This window comes from Myripristis murdjan, chromosome 1 (genome assembly GCF_902150065.1).
Source record: "Myripristis murdjan chromosome 1, fMyrMur1.1, whole genome shotgun sequence".
NCBI lineage: Eukaryota > Metazoa > Chordata > Actinopteri > Holocentriformes > Holocentridae > Myripristis > Myripristis murdjan.
This window is the reverse complement of record NC_043980.1, coordinates 37,628,965-37,644,018: the sequence shown is the minus strand read 5'-3', so window position 1 is coordinate 37,644,018 and position 15,054 is coordinate 37,628,965. Positions and strand designations below refer to the sequence as shown.

The 15,054-nt window shown below is 44.8% G+C and overlaps 1 protein-coding gene across 3 annotated transcripts in view; it reads left to right on the top strand.

Moving 5' to 3' along the window:
* Positions 1 to 713: 713 nt before the first annotated feature.
* The window catches only part of LOC115364037 (adenylate cyclase 9), a 60,735-nt gene continuing 46,394 nt past the window's right edge, over positions 714 to 15,054 (top strand). For all 3 annotated transcript variants that reach the window (XM_030058463.1, XM_030058457.1, XM_030058450.1), the window contains exon 1: positions 714 to 4,890. In XM_030058463.1, the coding sequence (XP_029914323.1) occupies positions 2,970 to 4,890 (1,921 nt within the window). In that variant the 5' untranslated portion in view covers positions 714 to 2,969. The remainder of the gene's footprint in view (positions 4,891 to 15,054) is intronic.

Sequence of the window (15,054 nt, the reverse complement as noted above, 5' to 3'; positions counted from 1 at the left end):
CATTTGATTCAAGACTCACAGATCTCTCTCGAGTTAGGCTCGCCCTACTCCATTCAACAATTGGAAATTCTGATGTTACTGCCAAAAATATTTTTTACACTGTATGCTTAATGCTTCATGTATTTAAAAAAATAAAACAATTGTAGTGAACAGAAAATTAATAAAGATAATCAACATGCAAAGCAAATTGCATTCACTAGAAATAACCATGTTGCACAGTGGTGATTTCTAACCTGATGCACAGCAGATGTAACACTCAGTATTCCAAAGAGACTTGAGGCCAAAGACTTAAAGCTTGGACTTGGACTTACATAAAAGGACTTGTGAATCTCTCTCTCTCTCAAACACTAAACAGTATTAAAACACAAAGTAACTTTGAGTAGCTCATTAACCAGGTTCTTTCACTTAAGTAGGCTTGTCAAATGGTGATTTTCAATTTTAGTTGAATATTTTTCCATGTGAGTAATTGTACTTTTATCCGAGTAAAGATTTTCAGCACTCTGGCCACCGCTGCCTTAACATGAGTAAACAAAGTGGTCTACCCTCCAATATGAACCTGCATTTGACTATGTTTTTTCCCCACCCTCGCCTACCAGTTTTCAAATCAGGGCTTTCATTTTGAAAAGGGCGACCGGAAGCTAATTTCTAGAACCCCTGGCTACCTTGACAGGCTAGTCCCAGCACCGCCACAACAGCTGGGGGAGGATTTCCGACCCAGTCACAGCGAAGATGGTGGTAGCGACAGGAGCTGAGTTACCCTCGCCTGGATAGAAGGGAAACCATCCCAAAATTGCAGCTGGTGTCCTGTTTCTCTACTCCCCGACTCCGGAGGAAAGCTGTGCGAAAAAACAGGGAGGCAAGCAGCGGCGGACGGAAGAGGACGCAGCACAGCCAAAGCGCACAGTGTTGTGTTTGTTGGACACATGCATGCCAGCGAAAACTAGTGCTATCCAGACCTGAGGAATTGGTGTGGAGATAAGGGGACAGCGCTGTTTATGAAGCGGCTTTAATAACACGGTGGATGAGCCTGGACCCTGGGTTTTTGGTGATTGTTCTCCTCTGCTGTGGGGGGAATGCGAGGGGAGGAAATCCAGCCTCAGCTCCAAAAAATCAAGACTCCTAGCTGGGTCGCCTCTCCAAACGCAGGAAATACGGCCTGGGAAAAAGTTTGGGAGCTTTTGGAAACACAAGGGGGGCCTAGCTCTGACGTTCTGCATGCGTTAAATGCCTTCGTTTTTTTAGCAGTGCGTTTCTAAGCGACTAGATTGTCCCTCTTATTTCACCCCCTGTGCCCCAAACTAAGTTGGAGAAACGCATTCAAATGTAACATGCCGTTGGAGCGGTTAATGCAAGAGTTTTGATCATCACTATTTATAGACCAGCCTATTCCGACCGAGGCTGTTCCTCATATCTGTATGTTTTGCCAACTGCGCGCAACAAGTTGCAGACACTCCCAACAGCGGCAAACCTAAGATAATTTTGCCAGCGGATGGTATTTTCTGCACTCCTCGTTAGATTTGAGCGGCTTTCAAATACCACACAGCTCTCCCCGACCCCCTCTTCGGAAGGCAGGGGGAAAATAAACGGTGGAGATCCGGAGAGGGAGTTCAGGAAAGGACGGGGCTGGATCTGTGGGAATAGGCCTGCCTGTCAGGCCTCTTATAATCTGAATCTTGGACTGGACAGGACTCCAAAATAACTCCGGCTGGAATATTTACATGGCCTCGTTGGAATAACCAGCAAAAGAGGACTTATGGGGCTGGGAAATGCAATTGATGAGCACATTGAGCCATGCATGAGCAGGGATGTAGTGGAGGGTAAAACCACCTTAGGTCAGTTCTCCACCTTTTCATTTGTGGAATAGAATTACCTGCCTTTTATGGCTGGCATGGATGTTTATAAGGGAAATTCTCAGTAGCCTGTGCAGCATAGTAAGCAGCAGCAAACCAACGTAGGTAAGTTATTTGAAGGTGAGGTCTATTTAAGGGAAGAATAAATTGTCAGTTTCCTAAAAATATAGTCGGTTTTGTTTTTAATGGTGGCTGTGATGCCTTATTATGATCATGGACTGGAAGTCATAGCTCCTTTACATTTTTATTTACCACTACATCACTGGATGCAGCTTTGGGCCGTTTTTTAGGGGCAAGGGGGATTATAAAATGGACCGTTTGACGCATGTGGTTTGAGATGATAAGAGGGACTATAACTTCTGTAGCAATTTGTTGTCCTCATCACCAGCTGTGGATATCCTACAAGTGTAGCAGCTTGGCGTAATGAAATCCTGGACTTGAACCTTGTCTCATTTTTATGCAATTTTAAAACGCCTTCCCCCAGACGGTTGACTCTTCGCTGTTGACACTATCACAACACCGCGCACAACAAGAGGAGATCATTTCCAGTGTTGAAATGACAGGGCTGACCTCAGAAAAGCCTTGATCAAGTCGTAGATATCGTCAGAGCATTAACCAGTCCTTTCCGAGAAGGATGTTCAATTCAGCAGGCAGAGCGGTGACAGTGTTTTTATCGCAGCTGGAGAGAAAGCCGGGCTCCAGCCGAGAGCCTCAGAGGAGACGGAGAAGTGTAATGTGAGTACTGACGCAAAACCGGGCTCGGATAATGAACTGCTCAAGGAACTGGAACGGCGCGTCTTGTGCGAGTGAATGTGCAGGCTGCCTTGTGCGTAGCGAAGACGTCTGTGCCGTGCGCACATTTCATGCAGTGTGATTATTCCAACAAACACCTTTTCTCCCTCCCTCCCTCTCTCTGTCTGCCTGTCTCTCTCATTCCGCCTGTGTGTCACTCCCTCACCGCCGCCCCCACTCCTTCCCCACCGTGCCACATGTGCACACACAGCGCCCACACACCGCATCCAGTTGCCTGAGCGCCATCAGTCAGCGCCGAGACGATATTATTAGTATTTAATACCCCCCCACCCCCCCTCGCCGTCCCTCCGCGTCACACCAGTCAATATGGCCACTCTGCAACATCACCGGCAGCTTCTCATGCATGGCACGGAAGTGAGCTGCGACTCCAGCGGGGACGGCGCTGTGACCGTGCGGATTACCAACAGTGCATCACACCTGCATCAGCAGGAGCCGCTAAAAGCTGCCAACAGTGGAGGAGGAGGAGGAGGCTATGGGGCTGTGAATAAAATGAACTCCAACCTCCACAAATACAGTATCTCCTCCAGCTGTAGCTCGGGGGAGTCAGGGATGAGACCGACTGTGATGACCGCACCACGAATACAGAGGAATGTGCCACCGCTGTTTGAACGCTCTGCCGCCCAGTGCTGGGACCCCAAGTTTGACTCGGGCACCTTGGAAGAGGCTTGCCGAGAACGGTGCTTCCCTCAGACCCAGCGGCGCTTTCGTTATGTCTTGTTCTACCTGGCGGTGGTGGCTGTCTTGTGGGGGATATACTTTGGGGTCAACAGTGACCGCTGCGACCCTTTGACCTTCCTAGCCCCGACAGGCTCTTTCCTCCTGCTCCTTGTGCTCCTCTTTCTCTTTACCTTAACCCAACCCTACACACGGCTGTACAACCAAGCCTCCTTGCTCCTGATTGTGATCACCTTCGCCATCACCTTAGCTCCACAGATACAGACTGCAGGCTATACTGACTTGGAGTGGGCTGGTGGTGGGAACACCACATATGTTTCTCCAGATGGCATGGCCTCTCCCCAGGCCCCTTGCATCTCCCCTGTGGGCACCTTCTCCCTGTGTATGGAGGTTTTGTTGTTGCTATACAGCGTCCTCCATGTCCGTCTGTATGCCTCAGTGCTGCTGGGGCTCCTGTACTCTGTGTTATTTGAGGCCTTGGGATGGCTACCATTGCTTCAAAGGAGGTATGATAGTACCAGCGGGGGAATGGGACTGGGAGGAACCGAAGGCCAAGGCGGTGGCTCAGGTTCTGACTGGGAAGGAGACACCCTCCGCTGGCTGGGCCCAGGTAAAGCTTTGCTCCATTTGTGCGCCCATGTCATTGGCATCCACCTGTTCATCATGTCCGAGGTGCGTTCCCGCAGCACCTTCCTCAAAGTGGGCCAGGCCATTATGCATGGTAAGGACTTAGAGGTGGAGAAGGCCCTTAAAGAGCGCATGATCCACTCCGTCATGCCACGGCGGGTCGCAGATGAGCTAATGAAGCAGGGTGATGATGAGGGTGGCGGTGGGGATAACTCCGGTAAGCGTTACTCTGCTGGGGCTTGCTCTGCCTCGGCCATGTCAGTGGGCGGTGGAGGTGGTGGTGGAGCTTCGCAAACCCCAAGCACTGCAAGCCCCAGGAACTACCCTCACAACCACCACAAACGGAAGAAAACCTCCATCCCCCGTGGCCAAATCATCTTCCGGCCGTTCAACATGAAACGCATGGAACCCGTCAGCATCCTCTTCGCAGACATAGTCGGCTTCACCAAAATGTCTGCCAATAAGTCAGCACACGCCTTGGTGGGCCTCCTCAATGACCTTTTTGGACGTTTTGACCGTCTCTGCGAACTGACCTGCTGTGAAAAAATCAGCACTCTTGGGGACTGCTACTATTGTGTGGCAGGCTGCCCTGAGCCCAGACCGGACCACGCCTACTGCTGTGTTGAGATGGGCCTGGGTATGATCCAGGCCATAGAGCAGTTCTGCCAGGAGACGTGTGAGACAGTCGACATGCGCGTCGGCGTCCACACGGGCACCGTCCTGTGTGGCATTCTGGGAATGAAGCGCTTCAAGTTTGATGTGTGGTCAAACGACGTCAATCTAGCCAACATGATGGAGCAGCTCGGCGTGGCGGGCAAGGTGCACCTATCGGAAGCCACCGATCGCTTCTTGGATGACCGTTACCAGAGGGAAGATGGGAGGGTGGCGGAGAGGGCCGGGCAGAGCATGATGGAGAAACTGAAGGGTAAGAGGCTGGTTCATCTGTGACTTTCTCATGATGTAACTTTCTGTGCATCAGTTGGATGTAAATTAGGATGTGAGTTAGATTTTGTGTTATAAGAATCGTTCAAGGCATTCACTGCTGGAGAAACACTGACTTCTTAAGTACAGACTTCACTGGTCAAAGGTGGCTTATTTCATTTTAAGATCACTTTACATTCAATTTCTATTTATAAATGTATTTATAAAACATTATGAACACAATGGGCTTGGGATGAAGTGTGGCATATTGCAGCAAAGGTCATTAATATGTGAAAAAATACAAAGAAGACTTGAAGGAAGAGCTGAATAATGTGTAAAAAGCGTACATTGTTGTAACACTAGGTCATTAGAAGTGCGTGGGGGTCACTGCGTGTCTGTGCAGCACTGAGGTAGGCTATCTGATCAAGTAGTCCTGGTTGACAACCATCAGGTATCTGTAGGAGATCAGGCTACAAGATCAAGAGATTGAGTACAAGGAACAGAGAAGTGCTTTGGTTTATATGGATTGCATGCCATTCAACAGCCAGTAGCAGTCTGCTGATACTGAAAGTAAAAGTCATCACCTGAATTCTATTCTAGAACACTATCCTACAGTGTTCATATCAAATTTAACTTCATCTTTCAATATCACTAAAATGCAGCCAGACTTGAAATTTAACACCGTTTTTTTTTTGTTTGTTTTTTTTCAAACAGTTCCTAAACTATTTACTGTCCTCACAAAGTAGTACACCTTGTCAGAATTTTATGCTACCAGCCCTTTTTATTCTACAAGCTCTAAGACAGTAGCCTGTCATTTTGGAACAAAACACTGAAGATTCAGTATTGAAACTTTGAAGACCTGCGTCGAAATAATAATAATGGACATGTAGTGCAAGGATGTCAGAAATCAGTGCTAAGGGAGATATTTGACATGCATGTATACATTTACTGTATGTAGAGATGCATCACTTAAATGATTGCAACTCAAGGGCATGGCTGATTGATTTAAATGTGTGATTTAGTAGTAAAGAGTGCGTATTCTCCACCAGCTATTTTTCTCTGATCTCTCCTTCCTGACAGGCAGGTGTGTTCATATCTTTCCAGCTGTGTGTATGGCCTGTTGTTGTGGTTGGCCAGAATGTTTGAGTTGGAGATGGCAGTCAACAAGAAGAGGGCAGGCCAGTTCTGTTGTAAAGCAGGGCGCATGGGAGTGCAGGTGCATAGGAGGGGAGGGAGCGGTGAGGTGTAGGGGGGAGACTTAGAGGGAAGTTGAGATCAAAATCTGGAAGGAAGTTTTACTTGGCTGTGTGCAACTTCTCTGACATTTATCACACATAGTGTGTCTACACATATCAGAATCAGAATTGCTTTAAGTAAAATAAACAAAACATGAATTTGTCTTGACAGTGTTGGTTCAGGAACTGCTGATAACTGATGTGGTGACATATATGCACACTAAACACATGGGATTTGAACAGACTTATTGCAAGGGGACAGTGCAGGACATGCATTTAACTACACTTTAAATGAGGCAGCCTATCATTTGTGCATGCAGCAGGTTAATACAACCCACAGTTACCTCTCTGTGGAGAGCAGCCGCATCAATGAGACTAATCTCTCCAGCAGGGAATTCCTTGTGGGCCATCTAATCTTAGGCCTCGTGTGAATAGAGGCTGTTTGTTCTATTGTCAGGCCTTATGTCAGAGCATATTCACACATGGCTCTAAACTGTGCCATCACTCTCTATTTCCAGACTTGTGAACAGAGAGAGATATTGACATCCAGTTTATTGTTGAGGGAGAGAGAAAGAGATAATGGCATCCAGTTTCCTGTTAAACTGAAGCAAGTTTCTTGCTGAAAGAAAGAGATAACCATGCAGTTTGTTGTCGACGGACCAACAATGATGCATTGGCATACAGTTTCTTGTTGAAAGACGGCCATAGTTCCTTGTTGAGAGAGGAATAGTTGGTCACGTTCATGGTGAGAGTGATGGAAATACGGTGCAACTTCTTGTTAGAGGGCAAGATTGGCAAAGTTGCCGAGAGCGAGTCAGAGCAACCAAAGTAGATGAGGGCAGCCGTATACATGGGCGCTCATCTGTACAAAATGTTCATAACCCACAAATAGTTTATGTCCAAACCATGCTGTCATGATCATGTTGTTTGGCTTGAAAACATGCCATATCTAATTATCTTGTCACCAATATAGCATCAGTTAATCATTTGTTTTTAAAACATTCTACAAAATAGTTGATAATTACTCAAAGCTGTTGGGAGTTTCATGAGTTTGCTCCATCCAGCTTGTCCCGGATGAGAACATAAACAATATACAGCCACCATCACTGACTTTTGAGTGATAAAAAGTTGTGTGTTTTAATATGTGGCAGAGCCCAAACATTTCAAAATGCTTGCCAAAATTGGCAGTATGGTTGCAATATTTTACTGTACTATATTTTGAGTGATTAAGGTGCTAAGTAATTATATCCCAAACCTTTTAAAGTTTATATTTAACAGGCCTTTTTTTTCTCACCATGACCGGGTCTCTCTTGAAAATGAGATCTTACAGGATCTTATAGGACTTGGTTAAGTGGAAGAAAACTAAAGGCAGGATGAGTAGAATTTGTCTTTGCAGGTTGTGAACACCACATTCAAAGTTTGCCCCTCCTTCCTGGCTAAGCTAACCGCCAGCCATCATCTCCCTGTCCAACAAGCCAACAGCGCATTGCTCTTCATCCTCATCCTCTCCCTCAGAGCTCACCAGCAGGTGAAAGCCAGTCCCAGATTTACTGTCATTGTGGAACCAGTTTTGTCCACTTAGCTGTTAGCCTTGCTATATTTTCTTTTCTTTCCATGGTCCACATTTGCGATTTGCGTAGCTTCCTGTTGGATGTCGTGCTATTGATCTGGCATGGTGCACTGTTATTGGCTAGGAGGTACACACCCTCTGCCTGAAGGATGACGGCCAGGAGAGTTCCGAGCTCAGCAAAACAAGAAAATCCAGGCAGAGGGCAGGGTGTCTGCAGGCACACACACCAACACACACTTCTAGTTGCTCAGAAGCGATGATTGAGAGGGATTATTTTTGTATGTGTCTTTACAGTTTTTTTTAAGTAAATCCTATCCATTATGCCTTTTAAAGGTAAATCTCAATAATGATAATAATAATAATAATAATTAAAAAATATGTTTGCTTGAATTGCAGTTTTGCTTATATTTTACTTATATAATATTACTGTACTGCTATATTCATAAGAAATGAATCATTTTATCTTGTGAGGCCTGTGCAGTCCTTACATGGTGAAAAATACAGCTTTGGGCATGTTGACCTCTGAAAGAAAATTCAAAATGGCGGAGACTATAATCACAGCATTGTCACATGCTTTAGTTTTTGAAAGCGCTGTTTTAGCAGGACACACCAATAAGCAAAAAAGATGTGTCATCCTGTGAGGCATGATTAGATGGCACATTTATGCACATACTGATTCTATAGATGCTTTAAGTTAGCCACGCTTTACTAGCCAACTAGCACACTAGTAGTTATTTAGCGACTTAACATGGAAATGTCAGGTGTTGCAGATTTGGTGGCTGCACATGTTATAGTGGATGTTATACTGTGTGTAGTGTGTAATTGGACCAAACTGCCAGTCTTGGTTGCTTGTTGATTGATGTTATTTAAAAGTATTTAACATAATGTAAGGTCTGTTCAAGTTCTTATTTTCTTTTTTTGGAATAATGCTAGTCACTTACTATCACTCTGTGTTGCTGTGTAAATGTTACCATTAGTGATACACTGAAAAGGTCTACTCCTCCCTCGATGTGTTTGTTCCCCCCTGTGCCCCCCTCTTTGTCTGTCTGCTTCCCTCTCTTTCCACATCTCTATCTCTGCCCTCTCTTCCTCAGCGTGTTGTCACAGTCATTGCCTTGGTCTCTCACCTGTCTCCCTGGCCTGTACATGTGGTCTCTGCTCCGTTGTGTAACACTGTTTTATTGCTGTGTGTCTGTCTGTCTGTCTGACTCATGGCTCTGCTACAGATCCCTAGCAGGACGGCTGATCCATTTCAGATAGCTTGCTTTCAATCACCCTGTCACTGTCTGTCACTCTCTAATACCCATCTCTCTCTCTCTCTCTCTCTCTCCCTCTCCCTCCCCCCTCCTTTCATAATATATTACAATTTAGACAAAAAACATACAAAGGATTACAAACAGACAATCCCTTAGTATTTAATAGAGCTTTTTCACAGGACAAAAAATAGCAGGTAAACACATGTGTTACTAATGACATTAATTGTGTAACAGAGGCTGTGGTCACACATGTCTTGTCAACATGATTTTCAGATGTGCCACATCGTAACTCAGCTGTGTCCACATAGGTATGTCCAGACTTGACACTTCAGTGCGACCTGCCTGATGAGATAGCGATTGGATGTACTCCTGCCTGGATATGTTCCAATGTCTGTATTGATGAATTGTCTGGATTGTGCCCACATGCTGTCCACACCTCACTGATTTCAGTGACCCAGGCCACCTCGAAATGTGGTTTGGCCGATCGGGTCCAAATGTGAGCAAGGCCCTCGATCTCGGAGCATGCAGACATGACAGTTAATGTGTCCTGACATTATCAGATGACAAAAGTCTCATTGGAAAGACAAATGTTACCATGGCCAGAGTCTTTTCCACTGAGCCAGCATGAACAATAGCAGGGTTCTGCTCTGTTAGACCCACATGAAACAGAATCTCAATGAATGTCATTAGTAGCACCTGTATTTACCTGCTAATTCATGTCAAATTGCCTGCTGTAAAAAAAAAAAAAAAATAAAAAATAAAAAAAGGTCTCTTACAGCTGATGACAGAAACAACAATGCCATGTGACAACTCTTTGTCATGGTTCCGGGCTATGGTTCCATTCAAACATCACACAGATTTTGCACAACCTTGTGAAGTGTTGGGGGGCGGGGGGGTCAGATATGCAGGACTCCACACTAACTTTTGTTGATAGGTTTGGCACCCTGGAATCAACTTTTAATTGCCAAAATTGATAATACAGTTGCCATATTTTAATAGATCTCCTATGTATTTAAATCCCATTTTCTACTGATCCACAATATTTGGTGCATAAACGTAACACTAATTTGTTTTTAGTTGTATTCATCTTGTTTCTTTAACAGTTTATATTTAATTGGCCTTTATACAGCCATGATTAGGTCTCCCTTGTAAATGAGATTCCCTGACCTCTATGGGACTGTAGTTTGACCCCCATAAAGTCCATACCTTTTCCCCATATTGTATGACAATGACAGAAACATTGTGTATCTGCTGGTTGCAGCTTCACTGAAGCTCCGTCACACTTCTTTTGAGTGAAATATTCAAAGCCAAGATGTCATTGTTTTATGGGTGCACCATTCCATCTAATAGGAAATTTCTACATGTTTCGTGCAACATTTTGTACACATTGCTCTGGTATTCAGCAGGACCTACTTAGTTTCTTTGGAATCTTTTGGATCTCCACTACAATTTCAAATAAAGTTTGAACAAAGCTCAGCCTCAGAATGTGAATTGGTTTCTCCACCAATGGAGTAACATTGGCTCATGTTTTTGGCCCGTTCCAGCTGTTTGTTAGCAGGATGTTTAAAAAGGTATTGCATGAATTTGGGTGAAACTTTGTGGATAGGCAGATGATTGTGGAGAAAGGGAGAGAGGCTAAACTTTACAATACAGAAAAATGTAGCAATTGGGGGTGTGGCGTGTGCCCATTAGCCAACATGAGGCAACACCTCCTTTACTGACCCAAGAGAAGAACTTTGGGCTGCTGGAGAGCCCGTTTCCTGTTTAGATTGAACTGCCCTGACAACTTTTTCAACACGTGGCACAGTGGCAGAGAGGCAGCCCTAATGACCACTGAACAATATAGTGATAATTGGCCATGTGGTATTATAGTCAACAACTATTCTCTCTAGGAACTTCATCCTCTGTGTTGACAAGTCTCCACATGCCCACGCATTATCATTTCTTGACCTGACTATCTGTACTCACAGGAATGCTTTTTTTTCAGTTTGCATCCACACATTTGTTCCCAATGGGAGAGTGCTGTTCTCCCACTTTCCTGCTTTTCCTCATCCCTCAATCTAGCTCCCATCGTCGGTCGCTCCCAGTCCCACTGCTCGATTGCTCTCATCTCACTCTTGCCTGTCCTCTCCTCTCTGGTCTTGCCGTGTGTCTTTCTGGTTCGAGCACAAACACACTCGTATTTCACTGCAGGTGGTGAGGGCTGCAGTTTTCTCTGCCCCGGGTTTTTGTTTAGCTGGTCTTGATATCCTGCCTATATCTGCTGCGTTAATGCCTTTTTAGGCTCTCCTTGTGGAGTTATTGTTGCTTGGGGAAATGAGGTCGTGGAGTTCTCAGGCATGTGTGTGTGTGTGAGTGTGTTTGTGTGTGCATGTATATATCTGCGCATGTGGAAGTGTCTATTTTTAGGTATACATGAATAGGTAGTTCTGTGAATGTTTATGACTGTGTGAACACACACAGTCATAAACATAGATATTGTTTATTGTTCGGTGTGTTGTATGTGCAGATTCAAGGTTTGGACCTTGAACCACTGTAACCATGGTATCACAGGGTGGCACCTCAGCACTTTAAATTGGTGTATTTGTGTGTGCAGGTAGAAATGTGTTTGTCGGTGTGTGCCTGTATGTATCTTTGTGTGTGTCTGTGTACACGCCCACACCCACGTGTGCATGAGTGTGTGCCGGCAAGCCCATGATTCCCCTGCACTGCGTTGCAGTGGGAAGTCCGTGCCCTCAGGCTGGTTCGTCTGGGCTAAATCAAACATGTCACCTAAATATGCAGCGGCAAACAGCAGAGACTTAACCGTAACCACTCGGCTGAAGGCTCTGCTACTCCAAGCTTTTCTGTTTGTCTGTTTCAAGGTGCATTAAGGAAGGTTTTACAGCCTCATTGTGCAAAATGACCATAATACATCTGCTGGGATTTGATAAGGTGGCTGATGATTGATACCAATGATTAAACGATTACTTCACCAGATAATGAGATTTCTGCCTTTCAGAGCTCACTTACCAGCCTGCACTTGCTGCTTTGGAAACACATCCTGTGTGCTTCTGGTGTTTTCAGCTGCCAAGCGATAGAGGGCAGTGCTATGAGGGAGCTACTGGTGATGAAGACATTTTGTTCTCGAGCCAAAAAGATGGTGCCATATCTAATTAACTCCATTATTCACTCTATGGTGAAAAGGTGATTTAAAAAAAAAAAAAAAAGCGTAATTCTTCCCATGACAGGCCGCTGTGCGTTGTACCCACAGATCTGTCGATTGTGGTTGTCAATTCCTTTGTTGCTTATAAAGGTTTACAAGTTAATTAATATACCTTTGAATACCTGTTGTTGGTAGCCTGGAGGAATCCTGACTATATATTAATCTCAGCCTTTCTGTGATTGAATGAGTCTGGTTCACTTCCACAGACACCTTTAGGCTATTGAACAGATTATGTATGTATACACTCAGTGTCCACTGTATCAGGTCCACCTGCAGTTCAGGTCAAGAGCTCTGCCATCTTTCAACGCAGTTTATAATGTTCAGTTTTTGTTGACATTCTGGAGGATGTGGAAATTTAATTCTGTGTTTATTACTGAGGTTGTAGTTTGCAGAGGTCTTGTACTGGACTACATTATATTGAGAGGTGTTTCTAATTTTTTGTCCTTCCTATTAATATACATGAGGGGGGACAGAATAGTGGAAACAGCTGTCAATAAAACACAATCCAGTCCAACAGCAGCACTAACTATGAGCTCAATGCCAAACATAGAAGTGAATGAACTCCTCTGTTACTGTGACAAAATCTGCAGCAGGAAAGGAAACTTTATGGTACATGGATTGGATTGGATTAGATTGTACAGGTGGACCTAATAAAGTGGCCACTGAGTGTATATACATATAAATATGCTTGTGTGTATTAGGGCATTAACCTAAAAGTCGACCTGTCAAAACATCAACGTCATTAACTGACAGTTTTTTGTTCTGTTTTTGTGTGTGTGTGTGTGTGTGTGTGTGTGTGTGTGTGTGTGTGTGTGTGTGTGTGTGTGTGACAGCTCCACCCCCCACCCCTCAAATCTGGCGTCATTAATGCCCTAGTGTGTATTTGTGCAAGATTCGGGTATTGGAGGCTTTTTGGTCTCTTTTCTAGTCCAAGTAGTTTCCATTTGTAGTCTGAGTGATTGTATGCAGGTAAAGAGTCTGTGTGGGGAGTGAAAGAGGCAGAACACATTGGCCAAAATGTCATCTGGACATAAAACACCTACCCAAGCACAGCCAAGTTCAGACGTTTGTGTATTGCGTGGAGAAATGTTTGACTCATGTAATAAAAGAAACGGAAATGCATAATGGAAGTGAGTAGCCAGCAGCTACACTGGAAGCCCCGAATAACTCGCCATGGCCCCCAGAGGCAAAATCGTTGTCAGATGATAGCCAGTGGGTTCCAAGATTGCCTTCATTCGGAAAACAAATGGTTTTGGAAGCTACATGCTATCACATTGAGCACACTACATTAGTGTATATAGATTGCAAACATGTGAATTGAACAAATCTGATGCTCTGATCCCACTGGCATCTTTGTGAGTCAAAGAGTCACTTAGAACACACATGGGAGCTGCCCTGTGCCCAGGCACCTTGGGGAGAGTGTTACTTTCTCCAAGTTGCCCTTCATGGCCAAGGTTTCCAAGCCGTCTTGGCACCGGTCACGAGCTTATGTCCCTAACCTTTAGAGTTCTGGTAAATGTAGCCATAATATTTGTCAGAGCAAGTAGTCATGACTTTGTTTCACAGAGTATGAGAAGACATGGGGGTGAGGAGCAAAGGGCTACAGCACAGAAAAACAAGAGTCCATCATGTTACTGGATTATCACTGCCTCGGTCTTCTTTGATGAAAGGTGTAGTACTGCACCAGACTGTGTGTGTGTGTGTGTGTGTGTGTGTGTGTGTGTGTGTGAGAGAGAGAAAATTAGGTTAGAAGACATAATAGACATAAAAAAAATAATCAAAGTCTTAGGATACACACACACACGGATACATGCATGTGCACGTGCATACACACACTGGAACTGTCACTGAGAGCTGAGCAAGTTAGGGAAAAATGAGCCATGTTGGGCATTTAATCTTTATGCAGTAAGGATTGTTGAGCTTCCCTGTCACTCTCCTGTTTCCCAGTATGCATCCACATTTCTTGGCTTCTGCGATGGTGTGCCTCTTCTGTGTGTGTCTGTGCGAGAGCAAGGTTCTGTATGAAGTGGAGAGTCGACAGAGCTGAGCTGTTGCCCTGAGGCCTGTGACCCACCACAGTGTGCTTCAACCCCCAGCACTTGTCGCTGATTTCAGCCCCGCTGTCACTACAGGGTTCACAGGTCAACTGTAATCTCTTGGCAGGGTGGCTGTGTGTGTGTGTGTGTCTGTGTGTTTCTGCGCTTGCCATTCTATGCATGTGTGTGATAAGAGCACAAAAAGAAAAATGCAGCCGATAGCAGGAGAGCTGAACAAGTGAAAGGCAGGATTAGACAAGTGGAAAGCAGAGGAGGAGAGACAGAGGACATGGAGGAATTTACTGGAGCAAGAGAGAGAGAACAGAAAGGGAGCTGACCAGTGAGATTTGACTTTTTTTTTCTTGATTTTTCTTCTCTTCTCATCCACATCTTGAAAAGTGGTCATTGTTTTTGTGTTGCATCATTAGTGCTGTGATGTTTTCCTCTGTTTGCATTTCTGTAGGTAGTGCTTTTTTGTCTGCTCAGTCAAGGTGGCTGTCACTGCTCCTGCTAACCACCCAGTGCTAATGTTTGTTCCAAATTAACCAGTGTTGCCGCTGGAAACACAGAATGGAGGTTTTTTTTTTTTTTTTTCCTACCAGACTGGCCAGACACAGAATGTTCAGAACAGTTGATGCAAAAACTTTCATGAACTCAATATAGGCTAACCATAAAAGAACAAAGGTAAAATTTGTAAAATGAGCTTTCATGAGGCAGTAATCTGATAGCAGAGCAGCAGGACGAGAGTCAGAGACCAGGTTTGCATAAATCTTCCTAAAATGCGAAAATGTTTCCATATTCAGCCCCGCTTTGCTTCCACATTGGTTTCTGTGAAATGAAGTTAGGTTTGACTGGAACCTTCTCAT